The following is a 27,057-nucleotide window of genomic DNA, read 5'->3' as shown; positions in this document are numbered from 1 at the left end:
ATAAATGGGATAATTTTAGGCTAAATTTGTGTATATTAATTTGGGGAATTGGTGAAACCCCTACATAAGAAAATCTTTTTCAAAATTTATTTTTACTACCACCCTGCTATTTATTGTAATTATATTTACATTTTTCTTTTTAGGAATTGTATACAAGATATGTATGATAATTAATTATTCCGTATTCTGATAATTTTTGCTAATTAATTAGATAAGCATGCTAGGATTTACTATTTATTATTTATTATCTAACCCCCATGTCTTGAGGAAGTGCATTAGGAGTTATAAATGCTATCCAGGTACGTTCCCTAATACCCACTTTCTAAACCCTATGAATATGATTGTCGTTGCGTACTATGTCCATGCTTGCTATCCTGTTTGATTGCCTTGATATATATTTGATCATTGTTTGATTATCTTTGATAAAATGCGTGTTGTGTGATGTATCTCAATACTAACTTTCATGTTTTATGATAGCTCTTGAGAAGTCGTCCAAGTATGCACCCTAACTCTCTTTTATGGTAATTTGATCCTATTTGGCATGTTATTTTTTGAAATCACTTTAACCTATCTTGGTATCCCCAATTAATCAATTAATTGCTATATTACCCCCAATTTAGTCAGTAGAGACTTCTTTAGGGCTTAGAAAGATGCTACCTCCTAGAGGTACCTACCCAATAAGTAACCTAATCCCCGGACTTAGACTCGGGTTTTTTTTCAAAGACACGCTTTTCCAAAAATTATGGAGTCATTTTTTTTAGAGTTTTATTTCTTATTTTATTTTCCCTTTAAAATAAAAATAAAATAAGTGGTGACTCTGAATTTTCCAAAATTAATTTTTCACCAACAAAAAGCGAGTCTCGTCGATCGAGTGGGGGCGCACGTGAAATTTGCGGGTCCACAACTATATAATTAAAAACAAATAATTATGAGTTATATACATAGCTTCTGGTCGTATATTTGTAATTTTGGATTTGTACATAGCTTCATGTTATGAACTATTCATTATATAGCTTCTGGCCATATAATGTTATTTTATATAACTTTTAGATATATAATACAATTAAAAAGTAATTAGGGATCTTATGCATAGCTTCCGACTACGTATTTGTGTTTTTGTAATTTACTCCATAACATCTAGTTATGAAGATTGGACATATATTTTTTCATAACTTCTGGTTATAAAAAACTTTCTATATAATTTCTAGTTATTAAATAATTAAAATATGTAATTATATGAAATATGATTCACATAACTTCTGGTTATGAGATAAAGTAAATAAAAATTATAATAATACAATGCATACTATTCATATTTCATTCGAAGAGAATAAGACTACATATCTATAAGAAATTTTGTAGATGAATTATTCTCTTTTTCTTTTCTACCTTAAGTATTCTTCTCTTTTTCTATATATTCATAACTCTGTTGATAACATGTTGTGAAATAAAAGAATAAGAATAAGAAAATACGAGAGAATAAACAAAGATATTAAAAGAAAAGTAGAATAGAATGTATGAAGAGAACCATATTAATTTTCATTAGAGGTATCTCCCAAGTCAAATCCAAATTAAGATGAGGTTTAAAAAATGAACCAAAGTCTAATCGGAATATTAAAAATAAATATCCAAATTTGTTCAAATATTATATTAGATCGAACCAACTCATCTAAATTATAATAATAATAAAGAATAAAATATTATTACAAGGCAATAAACGCAAATACACATATTTAGTATGGATTTAAATGTACATAATTTTATTTTAAAAGTTTATATTTTGAAGTGGTAACTCAATTTTTAAATTTAAAATAATTTTTGAAAATTAGGAGATAGGAATGTGACAATGTGCAAAAAAAGAATGCTGAAATATGATGTTTAATGGCTGATGGTGCGTTTGTTTGTGAGGAAAGTTTCAAATATGACAAAGCGATTTTAGTCCGAGAGTCCATAATATAAACGAACTATAAAGGCATTTCCCTTCAATAATGGGTCCTGCCTGCCAAGTGGAGCTTCATTAGCGAATATCTTAATCAAGCAATTGATAATGTTGAAGCGTCGCATCCCTGGTGATCCACTTAGTTGCCAAATGGGTGGATGCACGATCTCAACTAATATAGATTCTTGATTCAATCGTACTACCTGCAAAAGGCGTCCGGACAGGGTGTCCGGACGCACCCTCCGATGGTTTTGTCAGCCATGGTTAGAGAGAGATAAATCAGTTGGCATTTTACTAGGTATAGCAAGCTTACCTTACTCCTTGTGTGAAGGTTCATATATATAATATCAGAAGCTTTGTTTCTCTCTTTAATGGTAGGGAGATATTTTGTGTTGTCATGATGACACTAGGTGGTGGCAGGGCCATCATCACCCTATAGGCGGCTGATAGAGATCGTGGTAGTTGCTGCGACTGTCAGAAATCGTGGGAAGTGATCGCAGGAAGTGACTTGCCGTCACTTCATTCTTGTCCTTTCACCCTACAGGTGGCGGAACGTGGGCCATGACAGGTTGTTGTAATAACGTGTAAGACTTGCTTACTTCAATCAATGATCCGGATATATATACCCGGATAGTGTATGTCGGTCGTCCGGATGCGCTGTGGCAGTCATCTGGATGTTATGTTTGTGAGTGTCGTGTGCCTCTTCTTGAGGGAGTCCGGATAGGAGAAGCGCACCACGTGTACTCTTGGGGAAATCCGGATGAGATTAACTCGGATGAAAATGTGTGCCACGTGTGGGAGGGGTCCCTACAGATAACATTGAGGAGATTAGAGATACGGGTGACGGCGGTTACGTTCCTCATATATCTTCAGATCTATGAGTGAAATCAATTACCAGTTGAATAGCTGAGGCTGTGAGACCTGTGTTAACAATGGGGAAACCTTCATGGGTTCGCACTGTTATAACACAGTTGTCTCTCTGCTTGGCTGTCTTGCTTGCATTCAACTTGGGTCGGCCTTGGGAGAAGCCCATGTCCCACAGCAGCAGTGGCAGTAGCAGGCCTCTTGACCTTTACTTTATCAGTGTTAGAGGAGGATTTAGACCTCTTAATCAACAAACCCATCTTCTCAAACAGGTCTATTTCTCATCCTCTCTATTGATTCCTTTTGTTCATTGAAGAAAAGCATGGGTTTTTCTCGTTCTATATGGATTTTGTTTTAAGATGTTGATGGTGGGTATATTTGGTTTTGGCTCTGTTGGTGGATATGATAGTTTTATCAGACGCTCCGTTTGGTTGCTGAGAATGCTGAAAGTGAAATCGCTTGAAATTAATTTCCTGTTTTTTCCCCTCTCGAAATTGACAAAACAACCTAAATTAAGGTAAGAGTGGAAGTTTTTTTCCCTCTTTCTTCCAGGCCTTCAAATAATGGAAATAATAGAGTTTCAAAATTTTGATTTCCTTTTCTATGTCTCCATTTTCTCAGCAACCAAACAGTTTATTATTTCTTTCTCAATTACTTTCTATGTGAATGATTTTGCTTTGAGGAAAGAATTTTGTGTTAGGTTTTACTGGGATCGAAATTTTATTTTTATTATTTTTTTAATATGACAGTTGTTGAACCCTAGAAGATCTTTCTTTTTCCGTTTTTAATTGTATATGCAACATAATAATATTTCTTAGTATTTTTTTCTTTCCTTGGTACTTTTTGGAACCAAACATAACCTTTATCTTTTGGCCAAAGAATAATCATGTGAGTGAGTTTTTTATTATATGGTTCAGTTTTTGATCTCTCTCAATTGTTTGTGTCAGCCTTCTCATCTGTTGGTTTTGATCTTGTCTTGTCTTCTTGGTTCTAATTCATCCAAGTTACTTCTGCCTTCCACCTTCTCTGTTTTTAGGCTTTGTTATTTCCCCCCTCTGTTATTGAACTTAGTTGCATTAAATGATTATCGTCTACTAACATTAATAGCATTTTGAGTTTATATTCTATTTTCCCTGTTCTAATTTGAATTGTTTTTTCCCATGAAGATGGAGAAGGCGGCAAAGACTTATGAGGCAAGGTTTGTGATAAACATTAGTGAACTTGGGGAAGACGATCCACTCACACAGAATGTAAGACCATGGCTAGTAAATTCAATGTGGGAAGCCCTTTTACTATTTGTTATATGAACTTTCTTGTGGCACCTTCAGGCTTACACTCCATTTATATGGAAGCTTTAGTTGTCATAGTTTAGCCAAATTTAATCAAAGTTATGCATTGCTTCACTCTGGGTAAGTTGTAGAAATGATTCTCTCCTAACTTTTTGTGAATTTAACTGAAATAATAGAAACCATGCTTTGGTTGGAGTAATGGAATAGTGGTTCATATTTAATTCTGTAGTTTTATTTTGTTTTGCTTTATAGGTGTGTGATTAGAAAATAAATTACTGCTGAGTTTAATTAGGTTTCATTGGTTTCATCTGTTAGGAACAATCTTAGAAGATGACATCTTCTTTTACAGGGTACTTGGCGTTTTTCAACACTGAAAGTTCCCTGGTATGCCATCCACTTTGCAATCAGTTGTGTCATTTTTGTAGCTCATCTTTTGAAATTTCATTGTTACAAAACTTGGACTCCAATGTAGTTTTTAATGTAACAGTCTTTTTGGTTTAGTCTCTTTGTGTGGTAATCCTGAATTGTAATTCTTGTAGGTACAGTACCAGAGTTTCAAGAGGACAAGGAACAGGTTACTTCCTAAAGCAGATCAAAATACCTTTTGGGAAGACCTTAGACATTATTAGTTTGGATACTGGGGCATTTAAGGTATCAACTGGTTTGTTGAATTTGCTCAATTTAAGATTTGTTGGCTAATACTTCTCATGGTTATTATGTCAGTCAGAAGAGAGGCCTCTTCCACCATCCTCTTGTAATATGGGTTTAAGCTTGAAAGCGGTTACATGGTTTTTACAGTAGCTATAATTTCATTGGGACTTTTGAGTCAATCCTTAGTGTTTTGTGATACAAACCCATCTCATTAGGTCTTTTTTCCAACAAGGCCGAAAATTTTAAAAAATGCTTTTGATATAGGAAAAACTTACGATTGATTGACAATTCTCCACATGGCTTAATCTTCAAAATATGCATGTATTTAATCTTAATTAGAAAAAAAATTAAAAATTATGTTGGAGGTTGAGCAATTTACAGAAGAAAACTGGAATTTTATGGTGGATGATAATTGATAAAAGACTCAAGAAGCTCCAAACCTAGATGAAGATAGATTGATAGTTCTGCCATTCTCATTTTGGAAAACTTTTTCATATAAAAAAACTTGACATCAAATGACAAGTTTTTCACATGGCCTCAAATCTTTAAAAGTTGCATGCATTTATTTCCTTTAATGATGACAAAGATACAAAAAATATGGGGTCGGATTTTGTGCAGCATATGGAGGAAAATGGGAAATTTGTGGAAGATGATAAAAGACTTCCAAAGAGGATAGATTAATAGTTGTATAAGGTTTTTTCCTTTTGTGTTGTCATTGTTTCAATTGTTTATACCAATGTTTAATATCATTGTTGACTTAATGATAATTGACATTGCATATGCTTGTGTTGAGTTTATGATACACTTCAATATTTTATTGTTTGGAATGCGATACTACGCCATGAATCTTATGTTACTGATTGTGCTGACCCCAGTTATGATCATAGAGGGGCTATCAACTTCTTGTATTGATTTCATTTTGTTTTTATATTCGTCTTTACCATGCCCCAGGAGATGTATTCAGATGTTCATGTGAAATCTTGTAACATCAAGATAAGTTAGGTCTCTCCGATGTACCTTGTGGACTATGAGGCAATCGCAAGATTGAGTGTTGGTTGAGTTGGATTAAGGTGTGCATTTTGTAGGGTTCTTGTTAGAATTAGATTGGGAAGCACAAATATTTTAGTATATAACTCATCAAAGTATTTTATCTTTCATTATTTAATTAGGGACTTGACAAATCAACTGGTGGAAATTGGAATTATTGAATTTTACCAATGACTGGAGATTCTATCTAGTCTAGCAAGCAATTAAAATGCATGAGAAAATACTGGATATTTTTGCACATTTAGATTATTTTTTATTCAATAATAATAATAAAGACACTGAGTTCTTTGTTCTCATCAATGACTGGAGATTCTATCTAGTCTAGTAAGCAATTAAAATGCATGAGAAAATACTGGATATTTTTTGCACATTTAGCTTATTTTTTATTCAATGCTGAAGGTTAGATCTTTATCACCCTTGAGGCGTGGCTCGAGTAGCTTGGGTTGAGGGTGGGGATGTGGGGTGGTTCCGGGTTTGAGTCCCAGCAGGTTTACCCTTCTCAAGGCCTTCTAAGAATTTTTTTTCTTTTTATTTATTTTTTCCATTTTTCCATGAGGGGTAGGGCTGAGGTTAGCAATGTGATTTTAAAGTTGATCACTTGGTCATTATTTGAGCGTAGGTGTACTCTTCAAGTCATGTTCATAATGAATTTTTTTTGTTCTTTTTCTTTTTCATCATATTAAAATAGCCATTTCTTGGCCTGCCAAATCATTTTTTATGCTCCTTGTCCATATTCCATTCTCTGGTTACAACCCACATTGCAGCCCTTTTTCACCATGGCCATGCTTATTTCTGTGTTGTATTTATATGTGTATATGATTGATTTGATATCTATTTCATTTAGTTACACTATCAATATCCCATAGATGTATTTATCACACATTTTATCCCCCATTTGTTTCTGTTTTTTGGTTTCTGCTCCTTTATGCCGCATTTCATTCTTCTTTCCTCTTAATTGGTCTCCTCTTTGAAACTTGAAGGATTTTATGCTTATGAATCCGTTAAATGGTGCTGGAAATGATCAATTACATGGGCTGACAAAGACACTAGAAACATCAGATAGCGACTGGTAAGGTTACATTGCACCATATTGGCTGTTTATAATTGCATGAACCTAGGAATAAGCAAGGTTGTAATGCCTGGAAAATTTTGAAAAATTTGAAAATCATGTCAGTTCAGAGTGGTTCTGATGCGTGATAATCTACTTCTCAACTTAATTTTATTTCACAAATTTTCTTTCTTTCAACAATAAAATTCTGGTTTTCATTTAAATTTTGCCTTAACCCAAATTGTTGAGTTAAAACATTCGTTTTCCTTTTGTTTTCTCTGGTTACTATGTTGGACCTTCATTGTTTGCTGTCCTATTGCCATTGCCAAGCACCCCTACCATTTCAACTCCATATTTAACTTAATAAAGAAACTATCCATCCCAATTCCCAAGTACTAATTGTCTCCTTTTTTCCTCCTTATGATCCAGGCGCATAGTTGTTGGTTTCTGCTCATTGGCTGTTTGTGAAGGAAACAGGGAACGAATAGAAATACAACTTTATGAGCATCTACACCATATTTTTTATAAGTTTGGAGTGGTAAGTATTTATGGCTCTCCCCATTGAGTATCAATGGGTGAAGACATCCCATGCCCAAGGTTTTGATTTTGGGTTCTTTAGAGAACTTGCTTTTGAGATGATCAAAGTCCAAAATTTTCAATATATATGAAAATCTAAGACAGTTCCTAATGAATTGAATGAACAACTTTCTGATATGTCAAATTTGGAATCTTTCTGGTGCCTATGAAGAAAGTAACGCTTTATCCATGCATTTGCTCATCAGGATGTGTACCTGAGTGGGGAGGGATGTAGTGACTATGCTCGTAAAGATAGTATAGCCTACATCAGGAACCCAGGTTCAATTGATGAAAAACTTCCTCTTGCTTCTGTAAATCAAATATCAGGTTTTAGTAAGTGAGTATTTCTGTTCATAGTTCCTAATGGTGTTCTACATTGGTTCATACATATGAAATTTTTTTCTTTGTTTCCTCAGGGGAATGGTTAATGGGTTCCTTCTTCATAGAGTCAGCTCCTTAGAGATTGTGAGTATTCGTCTTTTTTTACTAAATTTGTTCTTGTTGAAGCACCAACAAATGTTCTTTTTCCATGGCAGGAAACCTACTTTGTTAACTCAGCAGGGGAAGTTGTGCATGATGTAGTACTTCAACAGAGGGGCAAGGCAGCCATGTAATTTCTCGGCAAGGGTACCAAATCTATTCATTCTTTGAAGCCATGTGCAATTCCTTTCAACATTTTCATTCTATCATTCCTTAATTTATATCCCATTTTTCTCATTGCTTTATTTGCAAAGGCCATTTTATCTATAGAAACCTTCATCTTTTTTACCAGAGTTCTGAGGTGATTGTTCAGCCCAGTGCCTCGTATTGTTCAATTTTTGGGTTGGTTTGTAATTATAAATGAAAACGGTTTTGAGGTTTTCAGAAAATTCTAAGCGATCTTCTTGAACTATTGAATGTTTCTTTTTGCCTGTTAACTGACTCAGATTCGTTGTCTGAAGTAAAACAACCCACCATTATGGTGTTAGGATGGAACCTTAACTTGTTTGAGACTGGAAATACACCATGCCTATTATGATGATGGAACATCAACTTTGAGGTCTTGTAATGCTTAGATAAACAGAGGAAGATGTGGGGTGGTGTTACATTTTGTGATTGTAATCGTAATTGTTCTGTTCTATCTGAAAGATGTCGAGCAAGGAAATTGAACTTGTTGTGAATCAGGGAAACCGTTAGGTGTAAATAAGGAGGAGGAGCTAGCTTTGGATGATGGGCTAACCATTTTGGTTTGCATCTTCACATATTGATAAAAGGGCTTGGCAGCCATGGGAAGATGGAGGTCGGGCATTGCCTATGCTGACATTTGGTAATGAAGAAGTAATTCTGCTTTCATGGGGCTATAAATAGATACCATGGGACCACATAAAGCTATGTGGACAAGGCTTGTAATTTTTGCAGATCTGCCTTTACCAGGCTCTCATCAAGTAATCTCTTCCTTTCCTTCTTTCATCTTGTTTAACCATTTTGGAGCTAGTAGATATGAAGCTTGGTTATTTGGGAACTTGGGAGTAGAGTCTGTGTAGCTATGGCATGTAGGTTTGAGAGGGTGATGATGGTTGATTCCATGGTGTTATACGAATCCTTGGCGTATGGCTTTTAATAAATGGTTTCTGGGATGATGGTTCCAGACTTAAGATTTTGTTTGGCTGGCAAGAAAATAAAGGAAAGGAAATGGAGCTAGTTATTGATCAACTCATGGATATAATGCAATACCCACCCACTTGTTCCTTCTTTATTTTTATCCCTCAAATCTTACTCCCTTTTTTTCTTCCTCCAAAACTTTTGAGTCTCTTCCTTTCAGAGAGATTAATTATCTTGTCAAATTCGTTTTATTTATTTTTCTTTTTTAAGCTAAAGATCAAAAAAAAAATTTTAAAGCTACATTGGTTTTTAAGTAATTTTAATTATTATTATATTTTTATTTTCACTATTAAATCAAATATGATAAAACATTTTTTTTAATAAACTAAACATAACCTTAATTATTTTATTTGTTTTTATTGTTTTAAAAAATAATTATATAATTTTAAAAACATAATAGTGGATTAAAAATATTTCAGATTTTAAAACTAACTTTTGATTTAAAAATCATTAAAAAAATTGTTGTAAAAAACTATCTTTCATTTATTTTGGATAGATACAGAGTAAAGATCGGTAAACGGATATCGGTCGAGCAAAAATTATTTAAAATTTATAAGAATGTTTGGAAAAACTTAAAAAAAAAGAAGGAAAATAACAATAATATATATTATAAAGTTATTTTGTAAATATAATTGACATAAATATGATTAAATAGAAAATATTAGTAGATTCGGTATTTGAATTTTAAGAATAATAAATATGAATTTTGAAAGTGTATAAAGTTAGAATTGAGTTAAGAAATATTTGATTTTATAGAATAAAAATAATTTATATATAAATATAATATATATGATATTATAATAGTCTTTAGTATCATATTATTAGATGAAAGGAGTCCATCTTATTGAAGATAATATTTATTTTAAAAAATTAAATATTTTTATTAAAACATGTATTATTACATTTTAAATGAAAAATTAAATTAATTTATATAAAATATTTTATTTGATATTTAATTTTTAAGATTTTATTAAAAATATGTGGTAATAACTTTTTTTTATTAACATTAATTTATTTAAATAATTAAAATTATTAATAATTTATCTTATCAAATTAATTTTAATTTATAAAAATCAAATTTTGGTAGTGATTTAATCAAAATAAAGATGGATAATTAATAATTATTTATATAGAGAGAATAATTGTTCTCATGATTTGTTTCCTTGTTTTCTCTCTCTACTAAATATAAAAATGGAAAGGGCCATCCACTTCTCTCACTGGGGCATCAAGAAGCCCTTTTCTGAACTTGCCCTCCGGACGAGAGAATCCCTTAAAAAGCCCTATTTTCCTCTGCCACTCTCAATCCTCGCAGGTACTAATCTAATCATGTTATTATTTTTTGTTTTTGCAACCCCCGTTTGATTTCCAAGAAAATCCATCCCCCATTCGATTTCCGGGAAAATTCATCCTTGTTTGATTTCCGAGAAAATTCATGCAAAACCCCCAAGGAAAACCAAAAAAATTGCGTTTTTTTTTTTTTTTTGGCTCCCTGTGTTTTCTGGATCTGTTCTAGGGGTCTCTTTGCTTTTGTGCCATTGGATTTAAATTTCACGAACCTTAAATCCACAATTTTTGAGCCAGGCTGAAAAACACAACCTTTGCCTGCAAATCATGATCAGATTACCAAATAACATCTTAGGGCTAAACCCCATTGGTTTAAGACTGAGGCTCCAGGGACTGTGTCGGAGGGATGGGGAGTTTCTAAGGGTGGTTGCCCCTCTCTGAATCTCATGGTCGTCGGAGCCGATGATTCCTTCTACTACGCCCATCAACAGCCCTTTTCCTTCGCTCTTTCTTTTCATACACGTGTGTGAGTGAGGCTCCAGGGACTGTGTCGGAGGGATGGGGAGTTTCTAAGGGTGGTTGCCCCTCTCTGAATCTCATGGTCGTCGGAGCCGATGATTCCTTCTACTACGCCCGTCAACAGCCCTTTTCCTTGGCTCTTTCTTTTCTTTCCTTTCTTTTCATGCACATGTGTGTACATATATATATATATATATATATATATATATATACATATATATCAGAGGCTGTCTTGATTCTCTGGAAAATCAACAGCTCTCTCTCTCTCTCTGTTCATATGGGCAACATAAAAGGCTGTGATGACGTTTTCAGAGTAAGTCAGGCACTGGGAATGTCCGTTTCTTGGCGGGGCAACCCGGATGGTTTGTGTGATGGGACCTTTTGTGCCTTGTTTCACAAGCAACTGTGGTTGCAACCATGACGGTCATCTTTTTCTTGTCTGATAAAAGGCGAATCTGAGCCTTCCTTTTACGCGCTATTCACTTCCGCGCTGAGGCTGATCTTTGTTTTGTTTTGGTTTTTTTGTTTGTGTTTTAAAATGTGTTTTCTGAGAAGGATCTTGTATCTGTTTGGTTGCTGAGAAAATGTGCAGGAAAATTAAGTGGCTGTGATGACACTTTCCAAGTAAATCAGACATTTGAAAGGACCCATCTCTTGGCTGGGCGACCCGGATTGTCTGTGAAATGGGTTTCTATGCCCTGTTTTTTCACATGCAACTGTAGTTGCAGCCATGGCGAACATGGATCTTGTCTGATTACGGGCGGATCTGAGCCCTCCCTGGACCCGTGATGTCCATCTTTATTTATTTATTTATTTATTATTGTTTGGTTGGATGTATTTAGGGTCCTTGAAAGGGTCCTGGATCTGTTTCCAAGTAAATAAATCGAGGGGCTATGATGATACTTTCCAAGTAAATCAGAGATTATGAAGGGCTCGTTTCTTGGCGGGGCAACCCGGGTGATCTGTGAAATGGGTTTCATTTTACAGGCAACCGTAGTTGCAGCCATGGCGTCCCAGCAGCTCGTCTGATTACGGCCGGATCTGAGCCTCCATTGCCCGGTCCATGATAATAGGATCTGGATCTTAATAAAAATGTGTCATCTGTGTAGGATTAAAGTAGCGGGAGGCCCAAAGAAGATGAGTCATGATGCTTGGTCCCACAAAGCATAATTGATATCTTTTTATTTTTTAATAATTATGTGAAGAATGATTTAATCTTTTTAATTTTTTTTAAATTGTGTTTTTTTAATTAAGAGTGATTGAAAATCTAATTTTTAAAATCTAATCTTTCATTAGTTTTTGGTCTCATTTTGATAAAATAATGTCTTCAATATTTTTTGTTTTTTAATATGTATGTAAATATTTAAAATAATCAAGACATTTAGGGAAAAAATGAGTTATTCTTTAAAAAAACATGAAAAGGGTTAGGGTTGTTTGGTTCCTGTTTTAAAGAATTGTTTTTGATCTTAAAACCAAAAACATAAAAAACTTATTTGGGTAGGGTTGTGTTTTTGTTTTTTTGTGTTCTCAAAAATCATTTTTTTAGAATAATAATATGATACTTTTTTACTGTTTAAAGAATAAATTGTTTTTTATATTTATATATTTTTTTTGTGTTGTTTTAGCTATTTTTAAATTTTTCACAAAGGTGACTTTCACATGATTATCACACCCTCATCCATTAGCCTTTTTAAGCCCTTTCTTCTTCTTTAAATTATTGAGATTAATATATTTATGTATAGTTATAAAAATCCTTTCTTTAAAAAAATTATAATTTATGTAAAAATTTTAAAATGAAACACTTTTTTTAATTTAAATGAATTGTGTATATGAAAATTATTTATAATATTATGGAATAAAATATTTTATTAATTAAAAAATAACTTTCAAATATTTTTTTGCTTTTACTTATTCTAAAAAACTTTTATATTTAACTCAATCAAACATGTGTTTTTTTGTTTTTGAGAACAAAATTTTTTTCACATAATATAGTTTTCAAATACATTTTTTTTTTTTTTGTTGAAAATATAAAAAATCTTTTTAAAAACTATTCTCAAAAAATGTTTTTTAAAATAGTTTTTAAAAACAACCAAAAGACCCTTAAATTAAAAAAAAAAAAAAAAGAAAAGACATGATATCAAAATTCAAAACTTGAGGTTATTTTTCTCTATTTCAAACTGTTCCTACCCTCATTAAAAGCCAAATAATACAAAAATGGTAGTAGACATGTGAAAATGAAGTAAATAAAACATTGGAAACCATGGATTCACTTCTCCAAAAGTGGGTTTTCTAATTTCATGGCCTTCACTTCAAATCCTAAAATTGATTCATCACACATCACCAATGACTTACTACAATATATAAAGGTCTATACACAAATGTTTACCGTACTCACATTACAAAGCCAAAATGCAAGAACTAAAGAAGATGGCAAGTGTTTATACCTAAATGCCCACGTTTGATGTTAAGGGAGGCTAGTGCTTGGGACTCAAGTTTCTCAATTACAGTTCTTATTCTTATTTTTGTGTTGAATAATTCAACAAAGTTTCCCCTCGTCTTGTTTCAAAAAGTAAGTGTCCTTAACATAATTGCTCATTTTCATATTTATAAGCTAGGAATAGTGGCTTCCCTATCAGAAATGGTGTCGCTTTGGATTGTCGCTTTGTTATCAAATTGAGGCAATAGAGCATTTCAGCAATGTGCTTCCCTTCAACTTTGATCAATCAAACATGGGGGGCTGTGGTCATTAATTCAATGTCGGTTTGACAAACCAAAATCAACATCACCTTTCCATGGACCATTTGACAATGTGCTTCTTTTTGTTGACCTTCGATATCGAACACACCAAAACCAACATCGTTTTGAAATATCATGATTTTTCTTTTTATTTTTCTGCATTTTGCCATTTTCTCTCCCACCAATCCTTGCACATTGCCTAAGAACCTGTATCAACTCAAATGAATAGAGGAAGATGCATGTACGAGTATACAAGTTTTATACTATTGAGGGAAAATTCAGGGTATACGTTTGGGTTTAGGTTGAACATTTTAGGTTACTGATTGGGTTCTGGTTCGGGTTTATTAATTTTGGTTGGGCCCGAGTTAGACGCAAACTCAGCCCAACCCCTCTGAATTAAAGCTCTAATTAAAATAAAAAAAAAATGGAAAATTTCAAGAGTCTAGGGCATCGGTATAAATTGAAGTAGCAAGAAGAGTCATGACTGAAGTCAACTACCGAAGAATGAGGCTCAGAGATTTCAGAGGGCTGGGGAGTTTGCGAAGGGTCGTTGCCCCTCTCTGAAACTGATCCAATCAGATCACCGGAGCCCATGATTTCTTTGACACCAAAATCAACAACGGCCCTTCTACACCCACTCTTCTTTTCCTCCTCTCTTGTTTCTCTCTTTAAAAAGAGGCAGTGATGATGTTTGCACGAGTAAAATCAGGCACTGAAGAACAATAACCCCGTGCTTGGGCGAGGCAACCCGGATGGCCTCCATTGGCAACTGTGGTTGCAGCCACGGCGGGGACCTTTTCTTTGTCTGATTCCGGCCGAATCTGAGCCTCATCCTTCCCATTCTCCCTCTTTCTTTATGGGTGCCAAAGATTGGGTGTGCCCTATTTGGTTGATGAGAAAATGCGGATAGGAAAATAAAATGACCTTGGATGACCAACTCATGGACAGGAATTTTGTGGGTATGAAGCAAACTTTTCCAAAATTTTTAAAAAAGGTAAAATTCAGAACAACATTGACTGATGGATATGAGAAAGCAAGTAGGAGAATGTGTAAAAACTAAAAACCAATCACAAATAAGTTTTTTAGGTACAAGTATGAAATGAATTTGTAAAGGATGTGACAATTAGTTCTAAAATAAAATTTACATTTTCCACTTCAATAGGAAAAGAATGTAGATAAAAGTCCATGGGAAGGTCAATAAAATTTAATATCCCGCAGAAAGTAAGCTAATCAGCAGAATTCCCAATAGATGGAGACCCATATTGGCAGCATTTGCCCGACCACTTGAACGTGGAGGGGCTTTAACAGGTCCAGCAGCCGGATCGGCTGTTGAGCCATTTGATGATGATACTTGTGGCAGTGGTGGGTCTACAACGTCGTCGACTGTGAGCGGTGGCCCCGGGGCTTCTGCTGGCGGCAACACTTCCGGCTCTGCCAACCCAAGTAATGCACCCGCCTCTGCTGGCAATATGGAATATGCCACTTTCGCATTCAAATCCGAGCAGGGGCTTCCTGCAAGTTTTTTCAACTGTTAGGAACCGGATTAAGCTAATGTCAGACAGTTGGGTATGTGATGGGCTTACTGAGATATGCGTCTGCAGTTTTTGGATAGTCAGTCACAACCCCATCAATTCCAAGGCGACCAACGTAAGTAGCAAGCTCCACAACCGGGTCTGAGAAGAAATCGAATGCGATGGCGACGTATTCATTCCTGAGAACTGAGACATATGCTGAGATATTTGCAGCATGGAGTTCATCAACAACAGTGGTAAAAGTTGTAGTGAAGCCACCATTAGTTGTGACAATGGACGATCTTGGGAGGTTGACTGCATCAGCAAATTTTTTTATCTCCTCCACTGTCTGCTTGGGTACATCACCTATAATTTCCTTGATGGATAGAACTCGCTTGTAACCTGGGACATTCTTGAACTTGGACAGCACTGAAGTGTCGTCGGATTGTATCATGACTTGTTGGGTTGCTTGTTTGTCAAAGGTGGCATTGCTCAAGGCAGCTGTCACAGCATCTATTATGCTAAGACCCTTCTTCGATGCTAGGTAGGCAGCATTCTGAGGAGAAAGAGTGGGTGTTCGAATTCAGGATGAAAGTAGATATGTAGAGACAGTGGGAATTAGCAAATTTAAATTGCTTACTACCTCTATGTCGATCAAAATTCCAGAAACTGCCTTGGCCTTAGCAAAGTCCAGGAAATCAGAGAGAGTTATGAATTTCCCCTGGTTCTTGTTTGCTGGGTTTCTTGCCAAGCCACTATTTGGGAGTGGACTTGTTAGTTGAGCTGAAATGAGAGAGATATAGCTCTATCAGACTTCAGAACCCATGTGTGAACATGTAGAAGAATGTTTTAAGAAGTTTACGCGTCAGTGTTTGAATCTCGCTCCATGTGAGATCAAACGAAAAAATTCCACTCTTCGGTTGAATTTCAGAGACCATGGTAGATCGAGACATGAAAGAAGTCATGGCATTAGAACTCCCCAAGAGGTCAGCTGAATTTAAGCAGAAGGCAACTCCATCTTTTGACATTTGGACTGAGCAATCTATTATATCAGCCCCATCATCTACTGCTTGCTGGTATGCAAGATCAGTACTGCCAGGGTAAACCCCACTTGCTCCATTGTGAGATATGACCAAAATTTTCCCTGAAAACTTATAGGATTATGGCAAGAAACAATAGCATTTGCCCCCTTAGATCGATTTTTTATTCTTCCTACTTATTATGATAAAGAAGATTGTGATTTCATATCTTACCTTTGCTAGGCCTGGTAGCATTCTTGTTGTGTGCTAAGCATGCTGCACAAGAAAGAGAATCCATGGTAAGAATAAACCCATAACATGTGGATCATACACTATTATAATTTTTTCAGTGAATAGAGTGAGATGGTCTCACCAATGGCTTCTGATGCTGTGGGAGGGAAATCTGTGAGCACTCCATCAACAGAAAAATCTGAATTATCGACAAACTGCAGGTACTCAGCTGTTGGGTCATAACTATAGTTGTAACTTCCAGGCATATCATTTGCGAATCCAGAAGCATATACTTCTAGGCCTTGTTTATGAGCATCGGCTACAACACTAGAGGGAGTTAGCAGATACTGGTCCTTACTAAGAGGCCATATATATTCTTTAGGGACAAGAATTCCCGATGCAATTGACTTGATTGAGGAAAGATCCTTTAATATTGAACTATATGGTTGTTTGGTTGTGGGTTCGACTGCGTCTGCATCTAGGAACCGGAAGATGAGTTTGGTCTTGGCCTTGTTTATGATTTTATTCATGTTCTTCAAGAAACCTATCTCAGGAGATGAAATGTAACTTATGCCCATAAATCTTGTAGTCTTTTGAATGTATGATGATACACTGAGTTTGTTTGCAGCATAGAATGCATCATACTACAAGAAAGAGCAGAGTAACACCAAAGAAATGAATCAGAAAAATACCAATGCCTGTGCCTAGAAAACAATATATATTTCTCTACACATCTCTCTCATTTCTGAGAAAGAACTAGAAAATAGGCACAGATACCTGAACATTCAACCAAAAGCCAGGGGGTTTGATCCCAATTGCATCATCAACAGTAGATAATGGCAGCGTGCCATCAAACAAACTTGGCCGGGAGTATATGCTTTGAGTCACTGAGGGAAAAGAACAAAACAAGGAAGAGAAAACAGTCACTTTCAGGCCCCTCAGTCATTGCTACCATTGCCAACCAAAGGCTTCATGTAAAGAAAAAGAGGCATCATCCCAAGACTTACATGTTACATTGTTAAAGAGCTGATCAGATGTATAATCCAAAGCGAACCAACCCTGAACATTTTCTCCATTAATTGTGTAGGTTTTTTGGGATTTTGGAAAGACAGCTGCTATATTTGTTGAATTATCAAGTCTTATATCTGTCTGGCATATGCCAACGCTATCCTTTGTCAGTTGCAGGTTGCAGTACAAAATTACATTGGACAGGCTGGTGGAAAGCGCAATTTGATGTGCAAATTGGCTAGATTCAGGGAAAAGTCCCGAGAATCCGCCACGGGCTATAACAACAGGCTCATCACCTGCAGGCAAGTAGACATTCCAAACATGAAGAGAAGCACTGATATGTAACAGTAAAACTTATATTGTAACCTTCAACTTCTTTCAATAATAGTGGGGATCCGTGGCTGTTTCATACCATTTAAAGTCTGCCATGTTTGTGAGGAAGTTTTCTGGGCTGAAGTTGAGAGGATCAACAAGGAGAAAAGAAATAAACACCTGATCATTTTCTTCTAATCCTGTCAAAATTTCAAACACAACCATTGCTTAAGGTAAAAATTAGAAAACCACAACATGGAACCCAGACTTGAAAGGGAAAAAATGAAAGCAAGAACAAGAAAAACAAAGTAAAACATAAGAAGAACTTGCTTCAATATTAATGGATTGAAAAGAAAATTAAAAAAAAAGGAAGAAGAAAGGCCACCCAGTTGAACTTACAGGAAAAAATATGGACTAGAAAGGAGAAAATTTCATTCCCTTTCAAGTTTCACATAAGCAAGAAACCCTCAAGGGAATGTAATGGAAGAGAGAGAGAGTAGGGGAAAAGCGAGTTAAGGGAGAAGGTTAATGGTGAATAACTCCCAAACATTTGTCATATTAATAGCTGGGTTGGTTCCTATTTTCCAGACATTCAGCCATTTTTGTGTGTTTTTGAGGGAAGTAGACAACTCAAACCGCTAATACACCAACGGTTTTTTGAAACCCCCTAACTCCTATTATGAGCATCTCCCTCCAACCCAATTTCTCATCTAACCAAAAACCTTTAAAAAAAAAAAAAAACTCTCTTTAATTCCACTTATATTCTTTAAAAATCATATTATGTCTTTTATTATATGGTTGTAACTTGAAACGTTAAATTTATTAATTATTCATTTAAGGAGTGACATAGTCTATTATTAATGTTTCCTTAACTTTGGTATTACTCAAGAGTAATAAAAGCTAATTCTTGCATATAATTTTCACACTGTTCTATTAAAATGATTTTTATGTTTTCAAAAATAAATATTTTCCAAATGATTTGGTCTTTGTGCTTGTTGCATAGAATTTTTACCTTATTTTAAATTTATCGTCCAGTAAAATGGTATAAAACTATGTTCTTATATATTTTTTTTAATAGAAATTATTTTTCACCATATTTTATCTTTTATAAATACTTAACACATTAAAGCATCATTTGATATATTTTTGTTTATTATTTTCTAGAAACCAAAAAAAAAATGTTTAATAATTATATAACAAAATTTAAAAATATATGGATAAATTATATATAAAAAAAATCACCATTGTCCTTTTGTATTTTAATTTAACTGTAAAACCTTTTGACATTTGGGTATAATGTAAAATTAACATTACTTGAAAAAATGTTTTAAGGTTAAATTATGATATAAATAAAAACTTGTAATAGGATAAAAAACTCGATTAATTGTTATTCTAAGAAGTGTTTTTAGTCCAAACACTATTTTTAGAAAAAAAAATAAAAATATAGGTGTTGGATAAATTTTAGAAAATGTTTTTAAAAATCTGAAAAATTACTTTTAGTGTTTTTTAGAGAAACAATTTTTCTAAAACCACTTTTAGAGAAAAATTTTCATTAAAACACTTTGAGTAGAAACAATTAAGTATTGATAATATTAAAAATACTTCCTAAAATTACTATCAATAACACTCTAAAAGTCTATTTGACAATGATTATAAAAAATGTTTTTAAATTTTTTACAACTTAAAAAATAAAAAATTTTAAGCGTTATAAATGTTAAAAATATTTTTTATTATCGTTATCTAATTACTTGTTTGATAGTAATTTTAAAAAATACTTTTTAAGTTTTCTATCACTTGAAATTTTTTATCATTTAAATGTTAAAAAAATTATTTATTTATTTATTTTAATCAATCCTAAAAGTAGTCTAAGATATTTATTTAGATTGAAATTGATAATCCGGTGAAAATGTTTATAATATCTAATTTTTTTATTTGTAAGAAAATATTTATTTTCTAAAAATATTTTATAAAATTAATTTTTGAAAATATGTCTATGTTTTAATTTTAATTTTTAAAGTAAAAATGAAAACAAATTACACATCCCAAAGTGGATGAGTGCCGAATATGTTTGGCAATAAAACTTGGATGTCGGCAGAGCGTGATTGCTGCAGGGGAGCAGCTGCAAGACCTTCAAATACTCCCCATCACAGCGGATAACAACTCCGCATTTTCTTCTACTGGGATCAACACGTACGAAAGCCTACAGAAACAATAGTGAGAGAGAGAGAGGGGGAGGGTTTTTTTAGAGAGAGAAAGAGAGATAAAGATGAAGATCACGGCACTTCTGGTTTTGAAATGCAATCCGGATGGATCCGACGCGATAATCCTGGCGAACGCATCCGATGTCGGCCATTTCGGGTACTTTCAGAGATCCAGCGTCAAGGAATTTATCGTTTTCGTGGGTCGGACAGTTGCCAAAAGGACTCCTCCCTCTCAACGCCAATCCGTCCAACACGAAGGTTCCTTCTCTCCCCTTAAATCAGGGTTCCAGCTCCTTTATTTTGCATAATTCTGTCTGTTTGGTTACCGAGAAATCAAACTTATAGGAAATCAAATGAAAACGACAATTTCAAAATTTTAATTTTTTTCCTCGTTTTAACTGGAAAAGATATGAAGTTTGGTTTCGTTTTCCTCTGCTTTTTTTTGTTCCCTCGATTTGTTGGTCAGCGATCGGAGCTTAAATCCGATGAACCAGGGGACGAATAGGTCAATTTTTTTTTTTTTTTTTTTGTATATTTTTGAGATTTCGTGTAATCGAAAACATTATATTGGGTGAATTTTGGGCTTTTTCTTTTTCTTTTTCTTTTTAAATATGGGCGTGAAGTTTTCTCTCACGGATCGTCCAATATAGGTTGGATGATTTGGATCATTTAAAAAGCAATCGATTGTTTCAAATATTCTGTTATCTTATAGCTATTGATAGGGCTTTTAATTTTCTCATCTGGTGAGATTTGGATTCGATTAGGTTTGGAAATGTTATATTTCTTCATTTTATTTTATTTTTTATGAGAAAACATAATTGGCTATCTTAGAATTGAATTGATTATAAATTGCAGGCACTGGAGTTTTGTTTCCTGTGGAAAGTCTTTTGTATGTTTTGATATGTTATTGTGAAGATGTTTTCTTTTGTAAATGCTGAATATTCTTTGGTGGCTTTTATATAGAATATAAAGTGCATTCTTACAACAGAAATGGTCTTTGTGCACTGGGTTTTATGGATGACCACTATCCTGTTCGAAGCGCATTTTCCTTGCTCAACCAGGTAAACCCAATTTTTATGGCTTTATTGTCTTTGTTTTTTTCAAAAGAAATTTCAGATAATTGATCTGGCATACTTTATTTCTTTTGTTTTAAGTCAACCATATCTAAATTTGGAAAGATGATCACTGATATGATTCATTTGCAATGGTACCTAGTTTCAGAGGTAGGTTTGGAGTGGCTTGAATCCATTTCTCACTCATTTCATCTTCTGGCCTATTTTTTTCCAATCTTGTGGGTTTAAACATCGAATTAAAGTTTTTGAGTGAGCATCGTATGTGGTTGTGGTGCAAGTTAAGATGGGCTGAACATGTCTATATTCCATTCCTTGAAAAAGAAGTCATTTTTTGTAAAGGTATTTGCATATCCAAAGTGTGCAACCTGTGGGAAACTAAAGCAACTTTGGAAGGCATTGGAGATTTGCCAAAAACTTTTGCAAGGAATGAATCTTGTCAACAAAAATTAAGAAAGATTTCATAGAAAAGCTACCTGAGATGACAAGAAGAATATGCTCATATTCCCTTCCCAATCTTGTAACATAAAAAGTCAATGAGCAAAAGTGGACTTGTGAAGGTCAATCACCTCTTGTTTGCTGAATTCTTCATTGAACTTATCGAGAATCATTTGAAGATGACAGCACAAATAGAGATGTTTTTCTCCAAGTTCTTGTCTTTGTTAGTCTAGTGCAGATGTATGTTCTAAGTGGGGCTTTGTTTGACATTCTGCGGCATCCATATCTTTAAGATATTGTAAGTCTAATACAAATGTATAAAATAGTTACATAATTAATAAAAATAAAGATCAAGTTTTCTGTGAAACAAGTATATATTTTCCAATTGCTATAGCCAACAAAGGAAATATTCAACTCTGAAAATCGATTTCTTGTTGGAGTCTTGAGAGTTTGAAATTATATATATAATTTGTTATCGAATTCTAAGACACTATTGTTTTAAGCATTATAAATAATTTCTTCACATCATGCTTTTTGATCTGATGCTCTTGTTATCTAGCTGAGTGTGAGAAGAACTTAGGTTTCTAAAATTTCAGGTAAATATCCTATTCATGGCATGTCATGCCAACTTTGGACATGGTTATAGTTGCTAAAGGGAAAGGGTCAGTTTTATTATAATCCACCAGTAGGAGGGATGGAGGGAGGAGGGGGGGGGGGGGGGGGGGGGTAATGGGGGATGGGCAGGGAAGGGAGAAATAACTCAAATAAGAGGCATATTCAAGCTGAGAAGGCCATTTAAGATCAAGATGCTACTCTATCCTGATTCCATAATCATATGTTGTGAAACTATCATGTTGATGGTGGATATATGTGGGTGGATGTGGAGAAGGCCAACTAAGTCCACTGCATTCTTTGTTGGCTGAGGTTCCATTCTGTCACGATCTTGTAATTATGTGGTGCCAAGATTTGGAGAGAGGGAGGTGGGATACTTTAGTTTTTTTGAGGACCATCAGATTATAACCTAATTTGCATATATATATATATATATATTTTACTTTTATACTAGAAACACAAGTGAGCTTCAATGACTAATCAACTTGTTGATACTTAAAATACTGAGGCACTGTGTTTGCTGATTTTTTGAGTTCTAAATTGCTTGATGCTTGGAAGTTATTTGCATCCCAAGATTTAGCATGGTTAGGATAGAGGTTTTATTTTGTGATAGAAAATTGTAGATGATAGTTGGCATCTGCTTGATTCCATGTGCAAATGATAAGTTTGTATGCCTGACAGGTGATAGATGAGTATCAGAAGAATTTTGGTGATTCGTGGAGGACTGTACAAGCAGATAACACTCAACCATGGCCCTATTTGAATGAAGCACTAGCCAAATTTCAGGTATTTCTCCACATTTTTCTCATTTTGTTTGTTGCGTCATAAGGCTGCATATAGGTACAATTAATTTTTTTTTGCATCATAAACTATTTCAATTTGATTTGTTCCTTTCTTCTTTAATGGTTCAAGCTATGGTCATTTATAACCCAAAATACTTTTTATTCTGTTCTCTTTGAAATCTTCAGGATCCTGCAGAGGCTGATAAGTTGTTGAAAATTCAGAGAGAGTTGGATGAAACTAAAATTATTCTTGTGAGTTTTAATTTACAATTGCATTATTTTATGTATATAGATCCAGTATGAATAAATAGATTGTCTTTCTCTTTCCTTCTTTATCAGTTCATATACCTGTAAATAACCATATTAAATATGCTTTTTTGATTCCTTATTGATTGTTGTATTTTCTGTGTCATCAGACAGCTAATTATTAGTGATATGAAAATAGGGAAATTTTATTGCTGGTTATGCCATCATATATGTGTGCTCTTAGGTTTGCAGTTGCTTCTGCTATTTATATGTCACTTTAAAGTTGGATATGTTTTGATCTTATGACCTTTTTGAAGTATCTAATTATTGGTTAGCCTTTATGTTAAAATAGCCTTTATGTTAATTACTTGGATCCTGATATCTTTCCTAGAAAATTATCGTGGGGAATGGTGAACCATATTGACGTTTTCTCATCCATCTCTTGTACCTTTCTTTTTTAATGAAAATGTATTTGTCGTATCAGTTGCCTCTTTATAGCTAACTGATGAAAGGATCTAAAATTTTGAGTTTAGGTCCTCTATATATCCATGTACTTGTATGTAGTATTGAATCCAATCTTTAATATCCTACAACAATACCCACCATCCCCCAGGTGCCTGCTCATACACACACAAAACAAAATGAATCCCATGATGAAGAACACTCCTTAATCACAATAATCTGGTTTTCAGTGGTGAGTTCCACGTGCTTGTTTATTATCATTCATGCAAAATCAGGTGTTTTGGCTCATGGCAATTAGAATAAAATCAAGTTCTCTCTCTTTTTTTCATTTTCTCCTTGTCTTCTATAACCCAGTTGTCAAATTTTAAGATAACCTCCTTGTCAGTCATCAATCTCAGGTGTTTTGGGATAATAATATTAAAGATAAAATATATGTATCCCTGTGTGTATATATGGAATATTATTGTCAATTATAAGATAGTCCTATTTAAATCATGTTTTCTGCTGGTTAAACCTTTGATGCCCATCACAATGAATTAAATACACATGAGAAGGCAATTTCTATCAGAATGAATTAAATGCACATGAGAAGTCAATTTTAAAAATCTTGTGGGATTAATAATAATAAATAATCCTTTTATTTTAATTTATTTTTATATAACAGTAGAACCTTTCATGGTCAAACCCTTAGGACTCTCCATGGGGACTCAAACTTTGGGGTGCTAACCACCCCGCAACAACTACGGTGTAAATTTAGAGTATCATTAGTGGCAGGATTTGAACCCAGGACCATGTGCCACTTATTGGGACCACACTTCCTAGTGTTCGCCCTGACCAACTGGGCTACCCTGGCAGGTGTTGGGCTACCAGTTTTGCAGTCCCTTCATAATTCAGCAAAAGGATTTTCCTCCATATGTGAACTGTAATCAGGTAAAAATGTTTCAATGGAGGGTTTACTGATTTTTCTGTTGTCCTAAAATAGTTAAACTGAGGGGCCTCAGAGAGCTTGCAACACTGAGTAACAGTCTCTGCCATATGATATAGCCTTCATGTTGTCCAGTCTTTTAATTTATACGTGCCCTTGTTGTCCACTTCTTGTGGCTCTTTTTGTAATTTTATTCACATCATTTGATTGTCTTTATAGATACTGGAATGCACTTATAATGTAGACTGAACTTGAAAATGCAATGATCAATTGATTATGTGTTCAATTTGGCAATAAGCATGCTTAATCATTTTGTTGCGTAGCAAAGGCAAAAAACAATAATAATAATAATAAAATTTACTTTCCTCACGATGGAGAACTATCTGCTGTCTAATTTTGTTTCCTTTTTTCCTTCTTTTTATTTTTCTATCTTTATTCTTTTCTTTGATATGTATTTTTCTGTTTGACACAGCATAAGACTATTGATAGTGTCCTTGCACGAGGTGAGAAGCTGGACAGTTTAGTTGAGAAAAGTTCAGATCTCAGCACAGCATCACAGGTACCTGTACATTAATTGCATCTTACTGTTATATTTACCCGCTCTATACATAGGCCCGTGCATTTGTATCTCCTTCAGCGTATCTCTATGCTTCTTAACATGCATGGTGCATGGTTTTGAGAATCAGAGTTGTTTGCTCTTTTGGTTTACTGCCATTGTATGCAAGTGTGTTTTACCCTATGGCAGGTAACAGAATACCTCATTAATGTCTAGGTCTAGCTATGAAGCATGAATTATAGGATTTGTATAGCTGACACCAAGCAATTGAGATTAAAGTCTGAATTGAATTGAATGAATAATAATATTATTATAATGTAGGAATCAGCCTGCATTAAGCTGGTGTTATAATTGTTGTTTGGATTGTGACATCCTTATCAACACTTATGAGGAAAGAATTACATAACTAAACAGTGTCTAACACGAATGATGATAGGTCCCAAAGTGTAAATTAGAGTGCAACAGATTCTGAGGCTGATATTAGCTGATATGTTTGTTATATATCATATCATGTGAGCATTATGATGGTTGTTGTGGGAGTGGCCAAATTTCCAAAGGAAATGTTGTAGATTGTTTATGCCTACAACTGAAAGCACAAGTCTTGGACACGGTTAGTTATCAAAAATGCGAACATGTGCCTAAGTGGTAATCATTTACTAAATGCACTGAAATTGCATCATAATATCATTCTCAGGCTCCACTTCCTCCTCAGTCTTTAGTTCTCCACTGTTCAGCAAATAAACTTGCTTGACGCATATCATTCTGATTGTATCAAGGAAATATTTTAACACATAATGAAATTATATGCTTTTATATAAAACTCTTTTCTCCTTCCTGGTACATGATTTTCTTCTGAGAGATTGAGATGAGTGGAATCAAGGTAAATAAAAGAATTTCTTGAAGGGCCTCTAAACAGTTTAGGCTCAGATTGGGAGGTAGTGTTTCTGAAATCACCTCTGGGAAGAATTATCACAATCCAATCTGCTAAACCAACATATTTGTACAAATATAATATGAATCCTAGCTCTGTTGTTATTGAATACCTAATATGATGTTCCACTCTTATTGATATTAGATAATTGTTAAAGGGGATGAATCTAAAGTTATTTGCTTATATTAATGGGCTGTTGCTACTCTCTAATAACAACATGGTTCTGGGTTTTTGCAGAATGGTAGCTAAGCATGATAGTTAACTAATGATAATGTTAACCATAAAGTTAGTCATTCAATTCCAAATAATAAAGTAGTAATCAACCATACCGATGTGTATCATCATTTAATGGCTTTTTTGTCTGGTATAGAAAGTGCCTTACAGAAAGTACCTTGAAATGAGAACCTTGTGTTGGGCCCATGAACCAAATTCAAAATGAATGCTCCATTGACAAGAAGAAATAGTAGGGTTTAAATTTTAAATTTTGAAATCTTATTAGATAGTAGTAGGGTTTTCTTTTAGAAATCTCTAAACTTAGGCGTGGGCCTGAATGTTGTTTGCTAATATCAAAAGCTGACGGTGGTGGTTGAAACAGATGTTCTACAAGCAGGCGAAGAAAACCAATCAGTGCTGTAGTATATTGTAAGCTTTCAAAAGCAAAGGTGCTCTACCGTAATGGCCCTCACATCACGTGTTCTAGTATCGAAGAAGATGGATGACAAAATGGTGACTGTGTAATCTGTCTGTTTATACCAATCATCAATTGTTTGCTTGGTAGAATTCTGTTGATTTTTTTTATTATTGTATTTTGTTTTCTGGATTACAAAAAAAGGAAATGGGGAAACAGCTGATACTGGTGTTGGTTTTTTGCTTATTATAGATTAAACAGTATCAATATGGGGCAAGGTGAGTTAAAAAAGTATTGTGAATGTTATATGTTCAGTTAAAAAGGCCTTATGTTGGGAAATTTTAGTGTATGTTAACACTTCCTACTCATAAAGCTTTGGTTGGATTGCATAAGCCTGTTAGCTCTTGGATGATTAGTTAACCATAATTGTTTTGACAATTATGGTTGGCAAAAAAAAAAAAGGGTGGGAAAGGATGAATACGAGACAAGTTTATCCTTAGCTAACCCTTGGTTCTAAGAAGTAAGAATAGG

The 27,057-nt window shown here is 34.2% G+C and overlaps 3 protein-coding genes and 1 long non-coding RNA gene across 11 annotated transcripts; 3 read left to right on the top strand and 1 right to left on the bottom strand.

The window, feature by feature from the left end:
* Window positions 1-2,765: 2,765 nt before the first annotated feature.
* On the top strand, window positions 2,766-9,053 carry LOC100257638 (uncharacterized). Of its 8 annotated transcripts, none has more exons than XM_010658286.3 (10): window positions 2,768-3,075; window positions 3,970-4,053; window positions 4,442-4,476; window positions 4,632-4,743; window positions 6,771-6,859; window positions 7,268-7,376; window positions 7,621-7,751; window positions 7,831-7,879; window positions 7,951-8,041; window positions 8,579-9,053. In XM_010658286.3, the coding sequence occupies exons 1-9, from the start codon at window positions 2,872-2,874 to the stop codon at window positions 8,026-8,028; spliced, it is 891 nt and encodes a 296-aa protein (XP_010656588.1). In that variant the 5' UTR covers window positions 2,768-2,871; the 3' UTR covers window positions 8,029-8,041; window positions 8,579-9,053. The 8 variants fall into 8 exon arrangements, with proteins under 8 accessions (XP_010656586.1, XP_010656585.1, XP_059596848.1 ...); XM_019223010.1 differs by adding an exon at window positions 3,213-3,320 and having other exon boundaries at window positions 2,962-3,075; window positions 7,831-8,041; XM_010658284.3 differs by having other exon boundaries at window positions 2,766-3,075; window positions 4,638-4,743; window positions 7,831-8,041.
* Window positions 9,054-10,137: 1,084 nt separating this feature from the next.
* On the top strand, window positions 10,138-11,951 carry LOC104880701 (uncharacterized). The gene is made up of 2 exons (XR_786887.3): window positions 10,138-10,367; window positions 11,451-11,951. It is a non-coding gene; the product is annotated as an uncharacterized LOC104880701 (long non-coding RNA).
* A 2,776-nt stretch (window positions 11,952-14,727) lies between these two features.
* Window positions 14,728-17,900, bottom strand: LOC100247394 (glycerophosphodiester phosphodiesterase GDPDL7). Its single transcript, XM_059740849.1, has 9 exons — window positions 17,776-17,900; window positions 17,363-17,697; window positions 17,133-17,242; window positions 16,498-16,999; window positions 16,359-16,400; window positions 15,968-16,249; window positions 15,749-15,888; window positions 15,178-15,661; window positions 14,728-15,106 (listed from the first exon to the last, which is right to left on the bottom strand). Exons 1-9 carry the CDS (start codon window positions 17,898-17,900, stop codon window positions 14,799-14,801), a joined length of 2,328 nt encoding a protein of 775 aa, XP_059596832.1. The 3' UTR covers window positions 14,728-14,798.
* Window positions 17,901-19,722: 1,822 nt separating this feature from the next.
* Window positions 19,723-26,865, top strand: LOC100853418 (VAMP-like protein YKT61). The gene is made up of 6 exons (XM_003633115.4): window positions 19,723-20,134; window positions 20,840-20,937; window positions 22,678-22,782; window positions 22,965-23,030; window positions 24,884-24,970; window positions 26,494-26,865. The coding sequence occupies exons 1-6, from the start codon at window positions 19,942-19,944 to the stop codon at window positions 26,542-26,544; spliced, it is 600 nt and encodes a 199-aa protein (XP_003633163.1). The 5' UTR covers window positions 19,723-19,941; the 3' UTR covers window positions 26,545-26,865.
* Window positions 26,866-27,057: the final 192 nt, after the last annotated feature.

The sequence above is a fragment of the Vitis vinifera genome, chromosome 11 (assembly GCF_030704535.1).
Source record: "Vitis vinifera cultivar Pinot Noir 40024 chromosome 11, ASM3070453v1".
NCBI lineage: Eukaryota > Viridiplantae > Streptophyta > Magnoliopsida > Vitales > Vitaceae > Vitis > Vitis vinifera.
The sequence above is the reverse complement of the archived record's forward strand: the minus strand, read 5'-3'. Positions and strand labels throughout refer to the sequence as shown.

Bases quoted from the DNA above. Each gene is read 5' to 3' on its own strand.
- LOC100257638 (XM_010658283.3), top strand. From the start codon at position 2,872: ATGGGGAAACCTTCATGGGTTCGCACTGTTATAACACAGTTGTCTCTC. The intron at 3,076-3,969 runs GTCTATTTCTCA...TTTCCCATGAAG, and splicing joins AAACCCATCTTCTCAAACAG to ATGGAGAAGGCGGCAAAGAC. The intron at 4,744-6,770 runs GTATCAACTGGT...TGAAACTTGAAG, and splicing joins TGGATACTGGGGCATTTAAG to GATTTTATGCTTATGAATCC.
- LOC100247394 (XM_059740849.1), bottom strand. From the start codon at position 17,900: ATGGTTGTGTTTGAAATTTTGACAGGATTAGAAGAAAATGATCAGGTG. The intron at 16,401-16,497 runs GTGAGACCATCT...TTTCTTGTGCAG, and splicing joins CACAGCATCAGAAGCCATTG to CATGCTTAGCACACAACAAG. The intron at 15,889-15,967 runs GTAAACTTCTTA...CTCTCATTTCAG, and splicing joins CGAGATTCAAACACTGACGC to CTCAACTAACAAGTCCACTC.
- LOC100853418 (XM_003633115.4), top strand. From the start codon at position 19,942: ATGAAGATCACGGCACTTCTGGTTTTGAAATGCAATCCGGATGGATCC. The intron at 20,135-20,839 runs GTTCCTTCTCTC...GCTTTTATATAG, and splicing joins CCAATCCGTCCAACACGAAG to AATATAAAGTGCATTCTTAC. The intron at 23,031-24,883 runs GTGAGTTTTAAT...TGTTTGACACAG, and splicing joins ATGAAACTAAAATTATTCTT to CATAAGACTATTGATAGTGT.